General features: G+C 40.7%; 1 protein-coding gene across 8 annotated transcripts in view; it reads right to left on the bottom strand.

Moving 5' to 3' along the window:
- The window catches only part of TPP2 (tripeptidyl peptidase 2), a 69763-nt gene that overhangs the window by 36548 nt on the left and 7492 nt on the right, over positions 1 to 25723 (bottom strand). For 6 of the 8 annotated variants that reach the window (XR_009400080.1, XR_009400079.1, XM_059378161.1 and 3 more), the window contains exons 3-10: positions 17913 to 18008; positions 16065 to 16169; positions 13491 to 13615; positions 8692 to 8855; positions 5561 to 5715; positions 4855 to 4931; positions 2423 to 2550; positions 152 to 251 (exon numbers count right to left, since the gene is read on the bottom strand). Coding sequence is in view for 6 of the 8 variants with exons in the window: in XM_059378161.1 (XP_059234144.1) it covers positions 152 to 251; positions 2423 to 2550; positions 4855 to 4931; positions 5561 to 5715; positions 8692 to 8855; positions 13491 to 13615; positions 16065 to 16169; positions 17913 to 18008 (950 nt within the window). In the remaining 2 variants the exon portion in view is untranslated. The remainder of the gene's footprint in view (positions 1 to 151; positions 252 to 2422; positions 2551 to 4854; positions 4932 to 5560; positions 5716 to 8691; positions 8856 to 13490; positions 13616 to 16064; positions 16170 to 17912; positions 18009 to 25723) is intronic. The other 2 variants (XM_059378165.1, XM_059378167.1) reach the window with 2 other exon arrangements.

The following is a 25723-nucleotide window of genomic DNA, read 5'->3' as shown; positions in this document are numbered from 1 at the left end:
CATTTCCCTGTTCAAATTACATTTGAACAATTAGATTGTTCAAAATGAAAATGTTGAAAAGTAAAAACCAACAAGAACCTGGTAAAGTTACCAAAACTTTGTCCCTCCCCACCACGAGTTGCAAAAGACCCACGTACTACTCTCAACCTACCTGGGGCCCCTTGAAGACCATGTGTACTGATTTGCCGGTAATTTCTCTCTCAGAGAATACTCAGCAACCATCATATCAGGAGAAACATACGCACCAACACCTGTGGGATGAATTTCATCATGAACAAATGAAATAAAATTAGGTCCTATTTCTAAATCCACTGTTCACTCAGCTGTGTGACCGTGGGCAAATCACTCAATCATTCTATACTACAGTCCTTGTTCATAAATGGAAAGAAAGAAAATTTAGTAAGCAAGGAAAGTTTACTATGTACCAGACATTAAACTAGGTACTTTGGTTTTTAATATAAAAACATCTACCAGGATTATCATGTAGATTAAATATAAACACATACCTAAAACTGTGTGTGCAAAAGAAAAAGAAATGTTTTAAACTATAAAATATAACTTTAGGAAAATAAGGGAATTGGTTTGCCTTCATTCTTAAATACCACTGTATCCAAAATTCTACCCATAAAGTAGGCAGTATCCCTCTTACCCGAAAGAGCTGTAAAAACAAAGAGCAAAGATATTTAACATGCCACAGTCTTTCCGATAAATATGTAAAGGCAGACCAGCCCAAAAGGCTCTAAATTCACAGATTTATAGGGATCAAACTCACTTTCTTCATTCTAGAAATCTGGAAACAGGGCCCAGAAAGGGTTGAAAAAAATGTACTAAGTGCACAGTGACTGGCAGAGAGGAGACTTAGAATCCAGGTCCGCCGGCTCCTAATTCCTTACAACATTGTACATATATGCAGAATAGGAGACTGGAGAAAATACATGAACTACAAGGATTTAGTGAACAGTGCGGCCACATTAAACTGTAATCATTTTGTACAAGGTAGTTTCCATTTTTCAGTGAGTCTGGAGATAAGAAAATGCCAAAATACTGAGTACTGTGGCAGAGGGGTAGGTTTTGATCTTCAGGTACCTTTCAGTCCTATTTTCTGTTTCATTTTAATTTGTGTATTTAAAGTATCTAGAGAACTGAAATACAGAGCACAGATTACCGGTAGGCACTGTTGTCTCAACACACGATTTAACGGAATCACTTCAGCTCGAGGTTTTCAATTACACAAAGCAAGCTACACCTTGCTTGAGACTCAGAAGCTATATGCCCATAGTACGCCCTATAAGCTAAGATCACAGTTATTTAAATTTTTTAAAGGACCAGTTTTCTAAACTTGGATACCCAAATGTTACTACATATCTGTAAGCCTTTAATAATTACTATAATATGTATACATTCAAGCAGTTATTGATGAACACACCAGAAAAATTATTTGGGACAAACAGCATTTCCTGTCACGTATCCAATTACAAATGGGAAGAGGTTTTAGCCTTATCTTGCTCTCAAACTTTATGAAATAAAGGCAAAAATGCTAGTACGCATCATCAGTTACTATCTATTTGTTCTCTCAGTTCATTACCCTCCTCATTCACGCCTCGTATTAAAAAAGCAGAGCTGGGTGTTATGTTCTGTGGGTGTTTTCGCACAAGTTGGCAGCCACAGCTAATTTTATCGTGTTCATATCACGTCGCAGCTCATTCTGATTTCCCTTCACTCTTGTCGCCGGGCACCTTCCCCACTGAGTACCGTGAAACGAACACAGCATCTCACCCTCCGGACCAAAGAGGGGAAGAAAAGCCACGTTCACAGAGTAAATGTGTTTCAACTGCTTTTCCTCTCATTGGTAAAGCTCCCTTTCTTGACATCTGATTCTCTCTGCATGTCCCAAGAGAAATTAAAGGAGGAAACTATATTATAAATAACTAGTCATATACTGTAAATAAAAAGTGAGGAAAGTATCTATGTTTACGTTGTTCACTTGGTCTGGAAAACTCCTTCCTTGTTCATTTCTACTCACCTAAGTCCTCACGGGCACGCTTCTTTCAGAAAGCCTCGCCTGGATCCTTGAATTGGGAGTAACTGCACTTCTGCAAACACAGACTGGCCCTGGCCCTGCCTTACACCTCCTCCCCTAGTCCACCTCAGGCCAGAGGCTCTCCACCAGGCTTCGCCTGAGGGCACACACTCAAGGTTCACAAGGGCTTGCATACAGTAGAGATACAATTAGCATCAGATTCGTGGAGCTTCTTGTTTGCTTGTTTTCAAACAAGTCTATTTCTTTTTTTTTTTTTTTTCCAATTTTTTTTTGCAATTTTTTATAAACATATATTTTTATCTCCAGGGGTACAGGTCTGTGAATCGCCAGGTTTACACACTTGACAGCTAAACAAGTCTGTTTCTAGAGCAGGACACTAACCTATGACACTGGATGTCGTTCCCCCCGGACAGCCGACTGTGGAAAGGCAGGGACCATTATTCCCGGCACTTGAGACGTAAATGATGTTATGCTTCCACACGGCTTCACTGATCACTTCACAAATTCTCCTGAAAGACAGAGAGAAGTTCTTTGAACACACAAAACAGTGCCATTTTTCAAAACACGATTACACTGTGAAGGGATTTTCCAAATATGGCTTTCATAAAGACCAAATGAAACTATGGGTTCTACGTAGAAGAACGGAAACAGTGGCCACGAGGGAGAGGTGCGCATCAGAAGCCGGGACATTCACAGACTGTCAAGGCTCAGCCTTGTTCCCAGCCCAGTGTGTATAATAAATTACTGTTCGAATGTGCGGCTGAGCACACTTTGGCACATCCACCCTTGGTGGAACGCGACACAGCCAAGCCGAGAGATAGACCTCAGCTGGGTTTTAGTGTCAGGAAGGAGTCATGAGACCAAGGTCATGTGGGAAGAACGCTAGATTGCTAGATTGCACATGGAATGTATGTAGGCAAAAGAAACCACAAAGGACTCAAAGCAAATACTGAAATAAGAGCAGGGACTGATTAGACTAGTGGGGAACAGATAGTTTGACTTGCACCGTCCCCTTAATATCATGTATTCAGAAATGATTCTGCAGAGGAATTCCTACGTGTATTTATGATTAGTGGCAAAAGTGAAGGGGAACTAAGGCAACAGGAAGAACTCCGGAGCAGGATTTAAAATGCGGACTCTGGTCAGCAGCTGACAGCAAACAAGCAATGTACTGGTCTTAAATAAAGGAGATGGAGTTAGACCCTCGAGAAAATGCTGTCAATAGAAAAAAGGCACACGGTCAAGAACACCCCAATCCTGAGCGAAAGGAAAAATACTAGGGAAAGATGACCTTAAAAGGATGAACGTCAAAGGAAGAGAGAAAGAAACACACTTAGGTAAAAAAGGTACTGAAGCAAGAGAAGAGGGCAAGACTACATTCACGAAAGAAATGCGTGAGGACGACAGGGTCATTGCCACAAGGGCAAGAAAGCGATGGGTCACAAGAAACCCAGTACCAGTCATCCGAGAAAACGGAGTTATTTGAAAGCCGCAACTATAGGGCCTGGCTTGGTAATATTGTCATTTTGGCAGGGCTTTATTAACGAGCTTCAGAAACTGGGTGACAGGTAGCTGTGGGTGGCCGGGTGCGAATGCGGGAGCGGTGGGAGTCACATTTAGTGTAAACACACGAAATGAAGTCATGTCAGTTATTATCATGAAGAAAATAAAGGTGAAGTAACGTGACTTCAAGGCTGAGCCACTGAATTTAGCAGCAGGAGGACACCATGACACAGACAGGCAGGGAGTCGTGCGGCACACATCAAGATGCACCAAGGAGCCCCGGAAACGGGGACTACGCCAGCCACGCTCGCTGGGAGAACGAGGGAAAGCGGCGTGAAAGGAGGCGCTCTGTCCGTCTGGGGGCAGCTTTTAAGGACAGGAAATGGCAAACCAGATAACCAGCTGCATGAGTGACTTTTAACCCTGAGCCCTTCACTTATATTTTTTAATTTTTAAAGATTTTATCCATTTACTTATTTGAGAGAGAGAGAGAGAGAGAGTGTGTGCATGTGCACGTTTGAGTGCGGGATGGGGGGTTAGGGATGGGCAGGTTGGTAAAGGGGAGGGAGAGAAAGAGGCAGAGAATCTCAAGCAGACTCTGTGCTGAGCGCAGAGCCCAGTGCGGGGCTCCATCCCATGACCCTGAGATCGTGACCTGAGCTGAAACCAAGCGTTGGACACTTAACCAGCAGGGCCACCCAGACGCCCCCGCAAACACTTCATTTATTACACAAGAAGCGAAGGCAGAGAAGGGGTTAGAGTAGGTTGTAGGAAGGTCAGGAGCCCCCTAGGAGGGCTTTAATCTCCTCTGAGAAAGGAAGAGGTGAGAACACCAGCTGAGGGAAGAAAAGAAGTCACGGAAGATCTTCGAGGAGAAAAGGTGGCGTAAGTGGCCACACGGGAGTGAAAGAGCAGACGCAGATGATGGAAAGCGATGCTGAGTATCTGAGATTCCCGCACGAACTTGAGTGCAGCGTGAGTGTGCGTCTGCAGCTAATAATAAGTTCAGGAGGCCGGGTGGGATCACCGCAGAGGTCGGCAGGCTGCCGCCAGTCTAGCGCTCTGTCAGGTCGGTGCACCTGCCAGAGTCCAGGCCGCTTGTAAGCAACGGCCTGTAATGAGGGAAGGGCCTGCGAGTCTTTCTGGCTACGAGGGAATCACGACATCACAGACAGGATGGTGGGAACGGGGGCTGGAGGTCCACGAGACACACACTGTCATCTACGCGTGGCACTGCTCGTTTTCAGTTGTGGTGGACAATCCAGTTATAAACACACTCAGTACCCGGCTAAGTACCCGGGAACACTCACCCGGAGTTTGGCCAGTGAGTTGCTTCTCCATAGCTGTAGTTGACAAGATCACACTTATGATTTATGACTTCTATCATCTATCAAAAAGATGAAGAGTCTAGTTTAGGCAGCAGTTTACAGAAAGATTGGCCCGTAAAATAAAGGCATGGAATCCCAGTTTCTTAACCAATCATCTTCTATTTCAAATCCAAATGTGTATGTTACTTTCAACTTTTAAATTGGAAAACTTAAAAAAAAAGCAGAGACACAGAGTATAATAAGTAGTCAATAAAACACACAAATAGCATGTGCAGAATGGAATGGTTCTTACTAAATTCTAAAATCACTGAAGTTAAAGTAAAATCCAATTCATACATTAAAATGAAATGCAGACTGTAAGTTAAATTCTTCTTAGACTGATGAAACAAGCTGGCTAAAAGGTCAGTTTGGGGTTTTTTAAAGTATCTCAAAATAGTGTGCCAGGGGGCTTAACAGAAATGAGAAGAATAATATAATATTTCCCTATTTTCTTAAAAATTACATCTTAATAATTTTTAATAAAAATAATTTAAAACTGCATTAAGAGTTTTTGCTTCCTAAAACAAAGCCCAGTATACCAAATACAGTCCAATATTTTCTTAGTAAAGTCAAGAACACTTCGTCAACCTAGAACTATCCACAGTTACCCGTCATTTATCTTCTAAATCAACACCTCCCCAACACTCACAGCGCGTATAAGGCCCGTGCCTGTTTCCATTGTGCTCAGTCGGGTATCACCAATCTTGATGGAAAGAATTTGAGCACCGGGAGCCACACCATTCCGTTCAGGTTCTTCTGGAAAATGCCCAGCAGCTATACTAGCTACATGGGTTCCATGAGCTCCTAGAGGCGAAAGGAGGGGAACACGACAGCACATTTTCAGAAAAAGTTTTAATCATTCAATTTACATACTATTAAGCATGATAAAAATAATCTAATAAAAATATTCCCTCACTTTAACCCTACCCGTGTATTTGTAAGTCCCATCAATAATTCACACAAAACACAAAACTTTCTGAACTACATATACTATCCTGCTACCCTGGATTCTGTCCTGTTCATTGAAAGCACAATGCAAGTTACAGAGGTGACAGTATCTGCAACCCACACAACTGACAAGGAGCTTATATCCAGAATATATACTTCCCAATCCAAGAGCAAGAACCCAGAAGAAAAGTGGGTAAAACACTTAAAAAGCATTTCACAGAAGGGGATAACCAAGTAGCAAATCAACATATGAAAAGATGCCCAACTTCATTAGTCATCGGGGGAAGGCAAATCAAAGCCACGGTGAGCCGCCTCAGCGCGCTCTCAGAACAGCTGCACCTTTATGGCTGACAAAGGCAGCTACGCAGGAGGGCGCGCACGCACTCCGATGATACTGGCCGTAGAGACCAGCATTGTGGAAAGCTGAACACAGGTGTACCCTATGATCCAGCAATTCCACTCCTAGCCTTACACCCAACGAAGAGTGCATAGGTACGCTAAAAGATACATGCAAAAAAAACATTCACAGCAGCCATCGCTTGCAGAATTCAGAACTTGGAACAATCCCAAGACCCATCAATAGTAAATAGGCATATGGTGCATCTGTGGACGAATATGATACAACAATAAACAGGAACTACTTCTAAACATTACGGATGCACACAAAATTAAGGTTGATCTAAAGAATTCACAAACAGAAGGATTATCCATAACCCCATGTATATAAATGGAAACACATCACCTTGGGTTGAACTATGTGAAAGTGCCCCTATTGGATCATTTCTGACCTATAAAAACCTCATTATTATTGGGTGGTTCAAACTAATGCAGTCACAGACATAAGGACCAGATCTAACTCTGAGATGACTGAGGGTAGATGTGTTCAGGGAGAGGCAAGATGGGGCTTTGACAAGGTTTTATTTCTTGGTTATACAAAAGTAACCATTTTGCGAGAATTCAATGTGTATACAATTTGTGATTTGCATACTTTTCTACAGTATGTCATATTATCAATAAAGCAAAAGCAAAACAAAACAAAACAGCCAGGGTTTCTTTTTTTAAGTGAAGAAGTTTTTTGAAAGACATGGGCAGACAGAAATCTCCCACTACTGTCAGATAAACAGTCAGATAAACAGTCAACACCTACTGGCACTGGCCCTAATGTTTGGGCCAGAGTTGTCGTAGTCCCAGAAGAAATGGGAGCGCAGGACCCTTCTGTCTGCTGCCACGCTCAGAGTCCCACACTCTAGACAACTGCTGTCACGTCAGAATATGGACCCAGGGCTACCAATTCTTCCTTTCTTATTTTTTCCAATGGAAAACAGGGCAGCTGGATTTGAATGTCATCCCCACCCCCCAAACTACTCGCCACCACCAGCGACCAGTCCGACGGGCGAAATGTGGAGCTCTGGAGTGCTCACACTCGGCTAGGGGCGGGTAAAGGGGGCAGCCACTATGTTTCTTAAAAGGTTAAGTACGTACCTGCCACACCAGCCAGTTCTCCTAGAAACCCGTCCAAATTAAACAAAAACATACTTGCAACTCAGAGACTTGGACCCAAATGTTGGAACAATGCAAATGCCCACCGACAGGTGAGTGGGTAAATAAACCCTGGTGCAGCCACACGGTGAAATATGACCCAGCACCCAGGGACAAGCAATTTATAACAAGAGGGATGAATCTCATGCCATAACTCTTCTACTTATACAAAATTCCAGAAAATGCAGAACCTGGACTGACAGAAAGCAGTTCAGGAGCTACGTGGGGCTGCAGGTGCAGACGGGGCTGGATGAGAAAGGAAGGCGAGCAGACGTACAGGGGTGACGGCTACGTTCATGATCTTGGCTGGGATAATGGTTTCCTGGGCGTACACATCTATCAAAGCTTACCAGACCGTGTGTATATGCGTGCAGTTGACTGCACGCAGCTCTAACTCCGTAACACTGGGACAGGGAGTGATGAGAGTTAAAGCCATCCTTGCTTCCTCCCTACAAGTAACCACTACCCGGGAGCTCGTGTGTATATTCCTGCCCGCTATATTCTTTAGCACACAAACACACACATCCATGAATACTGTAGAGTATAATTTAGCATGTTTTACAATTTTACACAAATGTTTTGTCAATGCACGTTTCACTACAATTTTGTATCTGAGATTTATAAATACAGCTATATGTAGATTTATTCATGTTGTTTGCTATATAATATTCCACAATGAATACTACACAGTTTTAAATTAGCCTGTTCTTTTGCTAATGGATATCTGGATAGTTCCCAACTTTTTTGAAGTGACACTGAATGCCACATGAGGAGCTTTTTAACCTGACTTTGTATTTGGAGGTGAACTGCTTAAGAGGTAGTATGTGGAAGTAAAATTCCTTCCAAAGGAATTTTCATCAAATGAATTATACCGATTTTTTAAAAGAGTATTTTTATTTACTTGACAGAGATCACAAATAGGCAGAGCAGGGCAGGGGCGGGGGGTGAAGCAGGCTCCCTGCTGAGCAGAGAGCCCAATTCGGGGCTCGATCCCAGGACTCCAAGATCATGACCTGAGCCAAAGGCAGAGGCTTAACCCACTAAGCCACCCAGGCGCCCTTATACTGATTTTTTCTTGTTGGTGGCCGGACCATGCTGTACTCTTGGAATGGATCCTACATGGTTTTGACTTTACAGAAAACAATACCTTACTAAGGGGATCAAATCCTATTTATTATCCCATACCTAGTTCTTTAGATAGAATCGCTGAGTTAAATTCTCTATAAGGGTACTTTATGGCTATAGTAGCAACACCTTACCATGTCAGTAACTAGTAAATCTGAAACAGAATACCTCCACTGGTCACAATGGAGAGCAGGTTTCCATCATCATATATATTAACAGAATAATTTAACATCTCAGCTGTGCCAAAGGAACCGTATTCTTGGGCCTCTTTATAGTTTCTTAATACTGTAGATTTACTCAAATCCCCATCTTCATTTGAATCAATGCAGGCTCTGTAAATTGAGAACAGATAGTGAAATTTATCTATTTTCTCTGGCTTTCTAAAAATAACATTGTATGGTTTACCAGGTACCTTCTTACTACTTTGTTTATTTTGTCACCACAAACACAGTAACTGCCAGGTTTCGAGTCCGCTATTTCAGAGTCACCAGTAAAGATTAGGAAAGAAGCTTAAAGGACCAGCCTTTAAATGAAGGCACGTATGAAGGACTTTAGGAACACCGTCCACCACAAAACTCCAGGCAGAAAACCATCTAGCCACTTAAGAAATTAGACCAAAGCTTAGCTTCCAGCTTTAGACTAATTCAGGATGATTATGACATACAGCCTAGGCCTTACTCCTTTCTGTTTCTTTTAAAATTGGTTTCATGAATCCAACAGTGTGTGCAGCTCCTTGAAACTAGATGAACTATAGACGGTGTCCCACTCCCACAGTTTAACAGGCTCAGGCAAACATCGTTTACAAAAGTACTTTCTACACAGTTTTATGGTTATCCTCCTGTTTGTTCTTTCCCCATGTTATCACTGCTGTAATTTTTAAAATATATAGTCCAAATACTATGAAGTATCTGATTAAAGCTAAATAAATCTAAAATAAAAATCATAAATGGAATGCACATTACTTAAAAGTCAACATTATGTTTTTAGCTATTGGGTCTTTGTGCAGATTTGCTAGATAAGAAAAACTGTTTTAACAAGTAAAAGTCAATCACAATTGCAACAGTGAGTTAATGGAAACCCACCAGAATAGAGAGAGCATTTCTTACAAATGCTATCTCATAACTATGACAGTTGGGACAGAAGGATCTCTGAAACTGTTTGTTTGATTATACGCTAATCAATCTGGGGCTAAAATGATACATGGCATTTCAAAAAAAGACATACGATATAGGAAAATACAGGAGACTGGCCACTAGTGGGGAAAATGAGACAAAGAGAAAACGCGTGCCGTATCAGATGGAATTAGGACCGAGATTAACAGGTTAAGATGTATTCCACCAGATCTCCCCATCTGCTAGACAGAGCGGCACTTTTGTTCCTGCAAGCATTTAAACGGGCTGGTATCCATCCTGGCAATCATCTCTGAGGTCCTTGGTTTCTTTCATCCAGCCCATCAGATACTTGAAATTCCTGGCAGTCCCTCCAACATCTTCCAACGTCAGTTCTCCTCTGCCCTAAACCCTGTCCCTACCCTCTCTGCTACTTGAGCTGATCCTTCAACGAAATCTTTGCTGATGCTTCTGAGATGGGCTCAGATGTTCTCACACTTGCTTCCACAGTCTAGAGTTCACGGAATGGCTTCTCTACAGTCTACATGGTACAAAGAAGGTACAAATATTTGCCAAAGGATGAAACAATGAAGGAATCAACATCATTCTCACAGCAAATACACGGACATATTCCAAGATCAGTTTCCTGCAACCACCATCAGTATGAAATGACTCAAAATTCAATCGCTGTATCAAAACACCAATATAGAATTGAGTGACTTCCTCAGTAACTCCACAGAGGCCAAGTATGCGTACGGTACAGGAGCATGACTTTCTGAAGGTGGCTGGCTTAGTTTAAGGACAAGTGTCAGAACACCAGAAAGGGAACACGGATATGAGGTTCACGGGTAGGATTTGAGTACGTGTGTGAGGGGGGACAGAACAGGGAGGCTGAGTTATAAATTTCCAGACTCTGTAATATACTTTTTCGTCTAATTTTCTGTGGAAAAAAATCCATAGCTTTCATCAAACTCAAAGGAAATCTGAGATAACAAGGTCAAAAACCAATGAAAAAAAACCAGTTAATGGCCTTTTCTTCATGGAGTCCTCTATAGATAGTCTTCTCAACCAGTGTTAGTTCCATATTGAGTGACAGTGAGTTTGACCCTTATACGCCCTGACAAATACTTAAGGGTAGCGTTATGGCAGGTTACGGGCTAGTGCAGTGATATGGGTTTAATGGTGGACAGTCTTTGTAAAAACAAAGTCAAGGCACTTAAGGTCATTTTACCTCCCCTCAGAAACAGCTGGCATTTCTGCAATGACAGTGCCTAGATTTGCCCTAAGTAATTTGGGATCTCTAAGATTCTCCTCAAAATATTCTGGCTCTGAGTTTATCTTTGTGTATGGTGTAAGAGAATGGTCGAGTTGTAGTAAAAAGAAGGGCCATCTGTACCCCAATGTTCATAGCAGCACTGGCCATAGTCGGCAAACTGTGGAAAGAACCAAGATGCCCTTCACAGCCGATTGCATAAGGAAGATGTGGCCCATATACACTATGGAGTATGATGCCTCCATCAGAAAGGATGAACACCCAACTTTTGTAGCAACATGGACGGGACTGGAGATTATGCTAAGTGAAGTAAGTCAAGCAGAAAGAGTCAAGTATCATATGGTTTCCCTTACTTATAGAGCATAAGGAATGGCACAGAGGACATGGGGAGTTGGAGAGGAGAAAGGAGTTGGGGGGAATTGAAGGGGGAGACGAACCATGAGAGACTGTGGACTCTGAGAAACAAGCTGAGGGTTTTGGAGGAGAGGTGGGTGGGAAGTTGGGTGAGTCTGGTGGTGGGTGTTATGGGGGGCATGTATTGCATGGAGCACTGGGTGTGGTGCATAAACAGTGAATTCTGGAACACTGAAAAAAAATTTTAAAAATGAATAAAAATTAAAAAAAAAAAAAAAAAAGAAAAAATATATTCTGGCTCTGAGACAGAATGGGGGAATCAAACCTCCATAAAATATACAGTATCATGCAAACAGAAGTTAAATTGTTTCCAATAATACCTGACAGCGTAATTCTGCTGCATTTTTCAGGGATTATAACATTTTCTAAATTGGTACCCCAGTAACTTCCGCTTTTGTTTCCTTTGAGTTTCATTTCCAATGCAAAAATTATAAAAGTTGTCTTAGAAGACTGCTGACAATCTGTTGCAGTGTGTCCCTTGCTTTGTCAACTGTCTTAAAGCTCTTAAAAACACATACTGCCACCCTGCACATCCTGACCCAGATTCCTTTCCCTTAGGGCAAAGTTGGCAAGTGTTTTCAACTCAGGTAGGAAAAGTTCTAAATGAAACCACCTATTGCCCCACTACCCTATCCCTGCTAATACTAGAGTATCTCTTTAAGCCCTTGTGGTGTATTTGCCCATTTACACTGTTTTTGTATCTAGTATTCTCCTCACATTTAACCTTAACCTTGTGTCCTCTCCAACGCTAAAAATCTCCTAAAGCTTATCACTGGGAATGACTATATCATCTTACACCATGTGGTGGATGTACCAAATTTGCTAAACCATGCATCTGAACACTTTTTACACTTGATAGCCAAAAGGCTGAGAAGTGATTGAACACTTTTTAATATTATACTCTGATCCAAGCTTTCTGTGAAGTTTTTAAAGAAAAATAAAATAGTTCAGACATGTGCACACCTGCATGTATACAAAAAAAATACCCGAATATGTGCAAAAAAAAGCATTAATATTTACTATCATATGGATCAGAAGGTTGCTATATGCAAATTATCTTATTAACATTTTCAGTTCCGAATGGAATGGGGATTTCTCATTCAGCTGAAAATGTTATATACCCATTATCAGAGATGAGTCAGCACCCACATCCATGGGAGGAAAGCTCTCCTTTAGGAATGGTGCACTGCAATGTAAATGATCTGAGAAAAGTAATCAAGTCCTTACATCTTGTTCTGTGTTTGCCACATCTTGGGAAATGATCCTCTGTGTATGAGCAGAGGCCCCAACTACAAAAACAACTGCTTGTTGATTTCGAGTTTCAGGGAGGAGTCTCTGATTTATTGTGGAAACCCTTTTAAAACATGTATGCCTAAAGACCTATATTAAGGCCATACTCCCAATTCCATGCAGACAATAATGCAAGAAGACATTTACTAGCCAAATACAAGAAACATGCCTGCTGTGTACAATCCACTGAGAAAGAACATGACAGGTGTTCTTGAACCTGGTCCATACTATCGCTATTAGTAGTAACAACGGTAGCAGCGGGGGGAAGAGCTGACATTTATCAGATGCATTAAGTGTCTAGAAACATCAGATTTAATTTTCCCAAAACCCTCAAAAAGGCACTACGATTACTCTAATTAACAGACGAGGAACTGGCTTGGAGGGGTAGGCAGTGTTCAAGGTCACACAGCTAGGATGCCATCGCAGAGACTGAGCTCTTCACAGATGTGTTCTACTGCCCCACTTCAGCTTAGCTACCTGGTCTCTGTTTGAGAAACCTTCACTCAATTGTACTCCTTTGTCCTTAAAACATTAATAGCAGATGCTCTGCAGAACTCTCTTTCCCAACGGCCCTGCCCCAATCAGGAACACTCCTACGTCTACGAATAATCAACCTGTAAATGTTTGGTTAACAGTTACTGTCTGTTAATGCAACAAGCTTCTTTAAAACACGTAAGGGTCAGGTTTACTATCTAAGATACCAAGAAGTTCAAAGGGTTTATCCAAAACTACCCAGAAACCAATTTGGCTCTCAAATATTTCTGAATGGTGATATTAATGTCACTTAAGCAACTCTCTGGACAGTTCTGGGAGCTTAATGTTCTTCGGTGTAGATAAAAGCATTTTTTAAAGTGAAGATCAATATAACACATGAAGCTTACCTCCAGGTTTCACCATCATGCCACACCAAGCAGTCATACACAGGGCCAGGATCACTATATTTTTTCTCAAAAGAATTTAGCAATTCCACTTGACTTTGAAGTTCCTCCTTGATTAGTTTATTTGCCTAGTCCATTGGAAAATATATTAGTATTAGTACATTTTGTGCTCTTGAAAAGTTCTATTAACATATAACCAAAGATACAGTGTCACCAAAGTAAAGCCATTTTACCCTAGAAAAATGTAAGAAAGTTTTCTTTTTATATCTATGCAACTTGTAGTTCAATTTAATAATGCAGATATCAATTAATATATCAAACATTTTTTTTAAAGATTTTATTTATTTGACAGACAGAGATTACAAGTAGACAGAGAGGCAGGCAGAGAGAGGGGGGGAAGCAGGCTCCCCGCTGAGCAGAGAGCCCGATGCAGGACCCGATCCCAGGACCCTGGGATCACGACCTGAGCCGAAGGCAGCGGCTTAACCCACTGAGCCACCCAGGCGCCCCTAATATATCAAACATTTTAAGAATATTACTACTTTTAGTCAATCTCTCATTTATTTATTTATTCTACCCACTTTGGGAAAGACACTGTGCTATGCGTTGATTTTATCATTTGGCCAAGATGTGTTACTCACATATCTATAATCTATAACTAATTTTGAAAAATAACTCTAAAATTACTACAAAGTAGATTATCTATTGACTTTAAGATTTTTTATGAGAACTGTTTCTATTTAAATCTGTTTAAGAATCTAAGTAAGAAAAACCATGAATTATCCTCTGCCCTTTAGAATATGCTAATAAGTTAAAACACATACTATATTCATGAACTTGTACAGGTAAGCTGCTATTTAACTATTTTAATCCAAAAAAAAAATGAGAATTGTATACACTCCAACCTGTTTTTTTCCCCCAACTACATGCTACATCAGACAGCTCTACAGTTCACCTGAATAGTCCTATTGAATTAAAACTTAATTTCCACATTCCAAAAGTCTTACTACACTTCATTTTTGTTATTCAACATTCATTCCTCCTTAAAGGAAAAAAGACAATAATATAGAGATTTTTGATAAACAAAATGAAATAAAAGGGATAATTCAGTCCAGACCCCTCCTGCTATAAAACTGGCTGTATATATAGCACCTGAAATACGACACTTAACGTGTCTAGTAAGAGGCTGAAAGCCAAACAGTGATCTAAAAGAAAATAATACAGCTCAAGAGGATAAATGACACAGTTAAAAAAGAGATGCTGTACACAGATTAAATAAATGCAAGTTAAATGTGTATGTAGATCTATTCAGGCCAGGAGTTCTCAACCCTAACTGTGCATTAATTAAAGCTCCTGGGAGCTTTTAAAAATGCCAGCCTTCCTGCAAGGCTTTGATTTAATTCCTCTCTAGGGCATAAGCACTGGCGGTTTAAAGCTCTTCATGTGATTCTAATATGCAGCCAGGGTTGAAAACCACCAATACCATTCCACTTTTGATTTTAAAAAGGTATATGCATGCATTAAAAGAAAGATTGAGAAGGATAAACATCAAGGTACCATCCCTGGGGTGGGGGGGTAGCATTTTAGAGGCTCTCAATCGCTACTTTGTATGCCCATGTGATCCAAAAATTTCTGCAACAAGCATGAACTATTTTCATAATTAACATTATCTTCATTTTATTAACTGATTAAAAAAAATGTAATAGCTAGGGCACTTGGGTGGCTCATACGGTTAAGTGTCCGACTCTTGATCTTGGCTCGGGTCATGAGCTCAGGATTGTGGGATCGCGCCCCATGTCGGGCTCAGCACTCAGTGGGGGTCTGCCTGAGATCTTGTCCCTCGTCCTCTGCCCCTCCCCCTGCTTGCATTCCTTCATTCTCTCTGTCGCTCAAATAAATAAATCGTAAAAAAACAAATGCAGCAGCTATTTAAGGATGTGGAACCATGGGAGCTCTCACAGTACTTCTCACAGAAGTATGAATGCGTACTACCACTTTGTGCCCCACCAAAAACATGCATGAGAATGTTCAAAACAGCACCTTCCATAAGGGCCAAGAACTGAAAACAAGGCAAATGCCGATCTGCAGGATGGACACATCGGCCGTGGTGCAAACATCACACAGCAACAAGAGTGGACAAAGTACAACACCCACACACGGATGAATCTCGCCAACACAGGACTGAGTGAAAGCAGCTTCTCATGAGAGAACACACTGTAGGATTCCATTCTACATATTCCAAACGGGCAAAATCTTTCAACAATGTTAAGTCACGATGGTGGTCACTTTTGGAGGAGGCAGAGAGCAATGACTAGGAAGGGGTATGGGAGGGAGTGTTCACTTGGTGCTAACTCGTGACTACACACACTTAGCATTTATGCACTTTTACATACATGTATGTTCACTGAGAAGTTCTGAAAACTATGTAAGTTGATTTCAGAATAAAAGAAAAATTAATAAAATTAAACAACTGAAAACTTGTGAAAAAAAAAAAAAAAACCAGTCTGTTAACTCTCTAAGAACTCTATGCTAATACACTTCTGTGGCAATGTTTAAATAAAAGCGACTAGCACCAACTTGAGAAGGACAATTGTTGGCAATATCAAATTCTTCTTGTTTTCTACAGGCTTCTGCAAGGGCCACCCTATGAACAGGATCCCAGATTTTTTCCTTTCGTTCTTTCTGCAAAGACAGAAAAATTACCTTACAATGAGGATGACAAACATCCTGGTAAACCCGGACAGTCTTGTATATACGGACCTAGCTGTCACCAGTCGTGACGCCACACAATTTTCACATAGGAGCTAAAGAATCATTTATAATCAAGTGGATAAAGCAATGGATCAATAATTAACAACTAGTTAACTCAGTGCACCTGGGTTTTAAGAGGACACATATATCAAGGCACATCCAAATGTATTTTGATACATATGCCCCAATTTTAACCCATCCAAGAATAAAAATAATAGTGTGTTGCATAACACATTGAATTCCCAGTCACTTACATTAAAAGCAAATATGCGCTGTGGGCCCTTATGCAACTGAGAACGGCCTTAAGCCACATGCAAGCGGATGGCAGGGTTAAGACTAGCTGTCAGGAGGGACGTGCAGGCTTCTTCAACCTCCTCCATTTCTGGCTTATTTCTTCCCTATCCTCTCTCATTTGACAGAGTTCTGTCACTGGTTTTACCTTCATCTCTATCTTTAACCCATAGTGCCACCAAGTGGAGGTCGGCTAGATACAAAAAAAATCCTTTCCAATAAAACAACTCCACTGAGCTAAGGAGGGGGTAGACATTAACATACTCTATTTGCATGTTCATTTGCACTTTATCATACAGTGGATGAAATTTAATATGGTGCATAAAAATACTATGCTATGTGTACATCAGCCTGAAATTTTAAAAATAAAATAGCATCCAATAAGTTATATGCATTTTTTGGCATTTCATTTTTTTTGCAGAATTATTAGAATCTGACGAAAAAGTAAAGGCCTTATATGCAGTGTGCTGAGTAGCTCTTACGGTGCAGACCCCCTGGAGAAGCAAGTCACAGTGCTATGATTAGAGGGAAGCACCCATAGGTCTTACCCTTTGGGCTCATTTTCAAGGATCACATTATCTTTTACAGTTGAAACTCGGAACCTGTGTCAGCTACCAGCGGGACAGTAATCCTCTAAATCGGTGCCGGCAAATATGGGAGCCACGGGTTGCTGTTTAGATCTCAATTTTAAAATATTACAGAAAATTAAAATTTCACACGAGTCACATTTCAAGTTCTCAACAGTACTGGTCGCCGGTGACTACTGTAACGGGCACACAGAGAACGTGTCCATCATCCCCGAGAGGTCCACTCAGCAGCGCTGCTTTAAAGCGGCTCCTTCTTCCTCGATTTGTGACTTATTTCTCTAGTAACAGCCGTGTGTCTGCTATACTGCAGCTGCTTCAGGTCTGAGTAACCCTTTCCCTAGTACTGAATGACGACTAGCCAGGATCAAGAAACCTCGTTAAACAGTACGAAAAGTGGGGCAAATCATCATAGAAGCTATAGAACTGGGAACAATTAAGTTAGTCAGGACTTTACATCAACTTTAAATAGTCTTTAGTCTTTTGGAGGTTAAAAAAAAAGGCCCCTCAAAATCCAATGAAAGCTATATTCCAACTCTCAGAAAAACACACATATATAAAAACTTGAAGATAATTTCAATGTATTCACAGATTTTCTAAACTTATCCGTGTACACAGGATTAAGAACTGTCACTTTAAATGGCTAACATTCCGCTGAACAGAGCCCTGGAGCAGTCATTGTCTGAAAGTCTCCCAGCATCCACAATCATTAAGAGTTCATGGGATCTTATGAGAAATGTTCTTCTTTGGTCGGGAACACATGTGAGGAAGAAGTCATTGATTCCAGATTGCACATTACCTGTATCCTTTCCTTGAGTGCCTTTGGATAGAAGTCATAGCCATTTTTAATGCCAATATGATATTTGCCTAAGGGATTTGTCCAGCTCACAGGAATCTACAGAAAAAAAATAAATTGTCAATTCCCTAAATGCTTCCCAATTCCAATGATTTACTACTAGGGAAAAAGGCTATTTCAATTCTATTCCGATGGCTCAACTTGGATGAGCAAGGTTCTGTATCAGAGCAATATTTCTAATATTCTAAGGCGTCACTTAGTATCTGTCTGGCTTTTCTTTTCATCCATAAATAAGGTGGTTCACCTAGGATACCTTTCATTTACACTATGCTTCATAGTTTATAAAGTGCTTTCAACATTTGTGACCTCACTAAACTACTACAATCTTTAGTTCTCAAGCATCCAAGGACACATCACCTCTCCCTTCTCAGACCTACTGCCAAACTAGGGGTGAGGGGAAGAGGTCCAGACCCTCTGGACGACACTTAGATTTCCTGTTAAGAAATACAATCCCTACAATCAACAGGGTTAATGCCTAGATACTTAAAATAGCTCTTTAAGAAAAAAGTTCTATAAAATCATGTTAATTATATATAACATCTTATAATAGTCTTTCCAAAAATCGAGAAGTATTTTAAAGCTTCTAATTAACAGAATGATGGAAAGAGCATGCCTGGTGACAAATGGAAAAAGCAAAAAAAAAAAAAAAAAAAAAAAAAAAATCAAACTGCTTGTCCAAACTGCAGGAAGGGTGAAAAGAAAGTTAGAATCTAGCTCTATCACAGATACCAAAAAACTCAGTGTAAAGGTCATGTGCCGTAGGTAAACCTGGCTATGAACCCAAACTCTCCCACTAACCAAAGGGGACCCACAGGTTCCTACTTCATGTAAAAGGAAGAAAATGATCCCTACCTTATGATTTGCACATATACTGAGCATTAATCCACTTCAAATGTCCACCAAGAAAATGTGGAATATTCACACTTTTTGTGATCACAGGACCCGCGATTAGAAACAGCTTTCAAACGTGTATAAATCATGAGACTGAACTTTAAACCACTCAGACTTAGATGACTCATCAATTCTTACTTGCGCAGTATTTTTAACTGGCTCACCTCCATGTCGCTCATCAAAGTATTCCCCAGGTGAGAAACTTATGGATGAAATTTTCTCACAACCAAGTAGAGATAAAAATGCCATTCACAGAACTTCAAAGATCTACTGATTTTTTAAAAGCCTGCCTATATCAATAATTATTTCTGGAATCAAATGGATGTCTGGAGTATGTGAAATTTTACATATTGTTGACATATAAACTACTGCTTTTCATTCAAAACTTACCAACCTCTTTTAGAGAACAATCCCTGTTCTCTAACTTTAAGGTCCTTGCTATAGCCTGTAACATAACAACAATACAGTGTTGCAACAACAACAAAAAGGTAAGTAGTCACTAGCTGGCACATTCAAAGACTGCTTCACCACAAGTGTCCCACTACACAGGTCAGGTAACCCTGGGCTAGTGGCAACTTCTTTGCACAAGGAGATTATAAAAGGTTGTGAAATGCTGAAGGAGTAAATGGAATAACTCATTAAAACAAGTGTAAGATAAGCAGGTGCTAACACATATTTAACCAAATTACTTACATTATATATAATACAATGAAAATAATCCATGAAATTTCATGTATATTTAATTATAAATGAGATCAATCAAAAAAACAAAGAGGCAACCCACGAAATGGGAGAAGATATTTGCAAATGACAGTACAGACAAAAGGTTGATATCCAGGATCTATAATGAACTCCTCAAACTCAACACACACGAAACAGGCAAACATATCAAAAAATGAGAAGACATGAACAGACACTTCTCCAATCAAGACATACAAATGGCTATCAGACACATGAAAAAATGTTCATCATCACTAGCCATCAGGGAGATTCAAATTAAAACCACATTGAGATATCACCTTACACCAGTTAGAATGGCCAAAATTAACAAAACAGGAAACAACATGTGTTGGAGAGGATGTGGAGAAAGGGGAACCCTCTTACACTGTTGGTGGGAATCCAAGTTCGTGCAGCCTCTTTGGAGAAAAGTGTGGAGATTCCTCAAGAAATTAAAACTAGAACTTCCCTATGACCCTGCAATTGCACTCCTGGGTATTTACCCCAAAGATACAGATGTCATGAAAAGATGGGCCATCTGTACCCCAATGTTTATAGCAGCAATGGCCATGGTCGCCAAACTGTGGAAAGAACCAAGATGCCCTTCAACGGACGAATGGATAAGGAAGATGTGGTCCATATACGGAGTATTATGGCTCCATCAGAAAGGACGAATACCCAACTTTTGTAACAACATGGAGGGGACTGGAAGAGATTATGCTGAGTGAAATAAGTCAAGCAGAGAGAGTCAATTATCATATGATTTCACTTATTTTTGGAGCATAACAAATATCATGGAGGACAAGGGGTGTTAGAGAGGAGAAGGGAGTTGGGGGAAATTGGAAGGGGAAGTGAACCATGAGAGACTATGGACTCTGAGAGGGGTTTGAAGTGGGGGGGGGGGGGGGGAGGTTGGGGTACCAGGTGGTGGGTATTATAGAGGGCACGGATTGCATGGAGCACTGGGTGTGGTGAAAAAATAATGAATACTGTTTTTCTGAAAATAAATAAATTAATTTTAAAAAAATGAGATCAAAATCTCTAGGGTCCACATACCCAGACACTTCTCAAATCACTACTATGTATTTTCCTTACAGTAAAGGCAGACTGGTTGGTTACAAAAAATTAAACTAAGGAAAGTAAAAAAATAAATGTTATAATCATGGTTCTGCTATCTAGCATTAACCAATTTTGAGTAAAGGTAATTTATGAGGCAATTATGGAATATGTCATTTCACCTATTTGAGTATTTCATACATACGAACTTATTTTCAGTCTCTTCTGAGTTTCAAAGCTTTATATTTTGACCATCTTAAGCAGATATCTTTAAAATGATTTTATTACATGGTAACTACTGTGAAAATTGATGAAAAGAAATCTTGGTTCGAATACAGTCACAACAGCCAGCAGGGGGCGCTCTCATGCCCTACCCTCCACATCAGTTGCTGACCCAAGAGGAAGAGACTGGGCCTTGTGAGCGGATACTACAATACCACCTGAACAGGAGACCGCAAACTCTAGTGGACTTTCTGTTTGTAACAGCCCTTCCGGCTTCCCCGCCTTCCTCTGTCCTCTGTATAAAACAGTGGTCCTCTCTTTTGTTCTGGGTGGGGACTTGCCCATGACTTTGCCACAGGCTACTTGTTTCAGACTGCAATTCTCTGCTATTCCTCAATAAACTCATGTTTGCTGGTAAAATAACTGGCAGTTTTAAGGTTAATACCATAATGGAATCAGCGGAGTTTCATATGAGGAACAGAATTTTTTTATTAGTAATTACATCTCTTTTCCCAGACTCTTTTAAAGAGGGGATGCCTAATGAATCGAGCATTTTCTTAACAAGCCAAATGCCATCATGAGTGTTAATGTTCCAGGCAGTAATTTGTTTTGTTTTGTTTTTCTTGACTTCAAACTATGTTTCAGCCTGTCAGCCTCATGGTAAAGCCAGCACACTCCTTTAGCTACGCCTGCCATCTAAATATGGGACCAAATTCAGTCAAGTCATTCTCTACGCCTAGACTTGATTTTTATGTAAGACTAAATATTGATGATTTAAACTTTAAGTTGGATGTGGTAGAATTTAAAAAGCACCATGCTCCCTTCCAAATGTCTACTAAAATTAGAAAATTACAAAAGGAGAAAAAAAAAACCACCCAAAGGGCACAGAGAACTGGAAATGATACTCAGAAGCTGTATCACCCCTATTTTAAAGGTTGCAAAGTAAAAGGCACCACTGAAAATTTATGGGAAATTGTGATGGTGGGTGTTGGGGCAACTGGTCTTCAGATGGAAAAGAGGATCCAGGATTCCTGTTTTGAACTAAGCCTAAAACCAATTCCAGTGAATTCTGGAACATGAAATGAAATATGGTGAAAGTATTCAGAAAATGAAAGAGGAGCAGATCTTCATGCTCTCGGGGTCAGAAGGATGTTTTAAGACATATAAAGTCCTCACCAAAAGGCAAAGACTAATATCCAAATATATTAAATTTAAGAACATCTACTTATCCAAGGACACCATAAGGGAAGTGAAAATAGATATACAGAATGGGAAAAGATACCAGAGACATCCCATCAGAGGACAGGTACTTAGAAAGTGTAATGGAATCCTACAATTTAGTGAGAAAGAAAATGATTCAGGAGCGGAACAAAGAGGGCACATGGACTTAACAGGCACTTTACAAAAGAGGAAATCCAAATGTCTAATCAACATAGGGAAAGCAGCTCAATCTTATTCATAATTTAAAAAATAAATATTAAAACCACAACATCATAGACTCAGATTCCCAGCATATTCGCAAAGATTAAAGAGCCTAAGAATACAAAGTGTTAGCTGTGCAACTATTAAAATTCTTTTACACTGCTAGTGGAAATGCATTTTAAGTGCAAATACTTGGAAAATCTGTTAGGCATCACCTGGTCAAGTTGTATCTCTATGAGTCAGCAATTCCACTCCTAGGTACACATCCTGGAATTACCTATACACACAGGCACAAAACATGTACACAAGAGTATCCTCTAAAGAGCTGTTAGTGCCTCCCGAACTGGAAGCAGCTAACTAACTGTTCATCAGCAGTAGAGCGGACGGAAGGGGTGCATGCACGCCACGGCACCTTGCACAGCAGTGAGATGAAACAAGTCACTACCGCATGCGGGGCCATGGCTGCATGACAGTCTTCTTTTGAGGCTTCAAGACTAACAGTCTGCAAGACTAATAACAGTCTTCTTTTTAATGACCACTGTAACATACCTGAACATCTGCACATCCTTGAAAAAAATGAGCTGAACACTTACATGGGTGTGTGGCGTACAGATGGAGATGGGAGCTGACACCAACAAGACTGGGGGCAAGTAAGTCTGTATGAGGAACAGTCAGACTCCTGCTGCCCATCCCACATCCTGCCCAAACCTGACAAGCCCGGCAACTGGACATGGAACCAGAGAGATGTTGAAATGTCAGCTTTCTAGAGAGGTTCACACAGCAGAGTGGTGAGGGGAGACATACAGAAGATTCTGCAAGAGATCTGGGCACTAAGCGTGAGGGCTTCTCTCTCACCCTCTCTTCAAAGCCCAGGCCAGACACGCTAAGGTCCTCTTGGGAGATCACTGCACAACCCACTGGGAATACGTATGCGGGAAACTGCCACTAAGGGTCTGCCACGACAGCACCGCTGCCCTCACCCCAAGACCCCGCACAAACAGAGAGCACGTCCATCACCGTCGTGTGCCCTGCTAACCGAGGGTCAGAGAGGAGAGCTACACACCGCGGGCAAAGCTCTCAGGTAGAAAGCAGAGCGCAAGGAAGGAGGAGGCAAAGAGGAGGAGAAAGGGAAGGGGAGAGGTAAAGAGAAAAGGAGAAAAGGAAAGGGAAAAACAGAATGGGAGGAAGAGAAAGGTGCATAAAAAGGAAACTAGAAAAAAAATGAGACAATATTCTCACAGATAAAATGTTGCATACATGACCCAAAAATATGCTTAGTGAATATGAGCGGAATTGCATTTAAAAATAATAAGCAAAATTTAACAAAATTCAATATGAGGGCTAGGAAAGAATACTGAGAAATCTCAGAAATCTTTCAGGAAGGAAAAAAGCAAATGAAAGTAATGAAGAAAAGGTGGAAAAACATAAGAAAATTGGAAGACCAACTCAAGAGGACCACTGCCCAGTTAACAGGAGTTCTAGATAAAAGAAAGGCAAAGCAGTGGGAGAAACTAACCCGAGAAAACATCAGACTCAGGAAGAGGCGAGATTCTTCCTGACTTGCAGGCGCAGTTTTCTCACTGTGACCTCACACGGCAGAGAAAAGACAGCAGAGACTAACTGCCTCATGAGAGCCTCACCCTCATGACCTCATCCAACCCAAACACCATCTCCAAATACCATCAAATCGGGTGTCAGAGCTTCAACATACGACTTTTGGGGTCATACAAACAATTCAGTCCATAACACATGGAAAAGGAAGGAAAACCTGGATGTTAATGCCTGCTTCCTGCCCGTGGTAGGCAGATTCTAAAGACACCCCATGCCCTTGTACAGTCAGTCCTCTCCCCTCAGTGAAGGCTGGGTCTATGACTATTGGAACTCTGACTGTGTTATTATAAGTAATATTGGAAAGGTGAAGGGATTTTGAAGATACAATCAAGGTGTCTAATCAGGTGACCAATTTAATCAAAGAGGACATTACCCTGGTGGAACTGACCTAATCAGGTGAGGTCCTTAAAAGAGAGACTAGGGCCATCTCGAAGGTCAAAGAGATTCTCTAACCTTAAAGCAAGCTGTTTTGAGTTCTACGGGTGCAAGAAAAATGATTTCTTCCAACAATCAAATGAACTTGGAAGAGGATCCTGAGCCTCAGTAGAGAGACCACAGTTCCAAACAACACCTTATTACAGTCTTCTGAGACACAGCAGAGAGCCATGAAGAGCCAGACTCTTGACCCAAGGAAACAGCAAGATTAATAAATGCAGGGTTGTATGTGGCTTTAAGGCACTAAATATGTGTTAACTCATGACGTAGCACAGAAAACTGATACGCTGCCACAACAATCTTAGCCAGAAGAGAATGCCTAAACATGATTCAGATAAGTGGTAAAAGATGGGCAGAGTTTCATACAGCTCTTTAGACATAGATAAACACAAATTCATCTTCCAAACTAATTCGGCTTATTGGTTTAAAAGATAAAGAGTACTGAATCACAATCAAATTTTTGACATCTAACAAGCTCATTAGCTAACAACTCATCAACTGCTTTTAGTATCCTTATCATTTTTCACGTTACCTTAACTTTCTACCCAGGTCTTTCTACCAAGTACAAAGAGTAACACAAAGCCGGTCACTTAAGTCCACGATTATTAAAGCCTAAATATTTCATGTTCCTACTTCTCAGAAGGACCAGGAAAAGATGAAGGCAAAATTACAATTGGTCAATTTTCCTACCTTTCTACCCGAAACTTAAAGTTTTAAGAATTTGGCAATCGCATTGAAAAAATATATCCCAATTTTAAGCTCACTATCAAACAAACAAACAAAACAAATTTTTCAAAGATGGCCCCAATGACCTCCACTTCTTGGTATTCATGCTCTCAGTTAAATCCCTTTTCTCTTAAGCATGTGCTGGATCTCATGGCTCATTTCTACTGAAAACAAAATGGCAGATGTGATGGGATGTCAATTCCAAAATTAATTTGTGAGAAGACCATGGTCTCCATCTTGGGCACTCTTTTTCTTGGATTACTCACCCAGATAGGATGTTCATACTGCATGGTATGACACAGCCCCAAGGAAAGGAACCGAAGCCTATCAATAACTACCTGAGCAAGCTTGGAACAGACTCCCCTTCCCCACTCAGGCTGAGCCCTCCAATGAAACCACAGCCCTGGCCTACAGTAACCTCAGGAGAGATCTTAAACAAGAGGCGCCCAGCTAAGTCACACCCAAATTATGGACTCACAGAAACTGTGAGATAATAACTATTAGGTATTTTAAGCCATGAAGTTTTGGGGGTAATTTATTAAAGAACAAGCTAACATAAGCTAAAACATAAGACACCAATAACTAATAATAAATATTAGTTATTTTAAGCCATGAAGTTTTGGGGGTAATTTATTAAAGAACAAGCTAACATAAGCTAAAACATAAGACACCAA

Source organism: Mustela nigripes, chromosome 15, assembly GCF_022355385.1.
Source record: "Mustela nigripes isolate SB6536 chromosome 15, MUSNIG.SB6536, whole genome shotgun sequence".
In the NCBI taxonomy this organism is placed as follows: domain Eukaryota; kingdom Metazoa; phylum Chordata; class Mammalia; order Carnivora; family Mustelidae; genus Mustela; species Mustela nigripes.
This window is presented reverse-complemented; position numbering and strand designations above follow the sequence as displayed.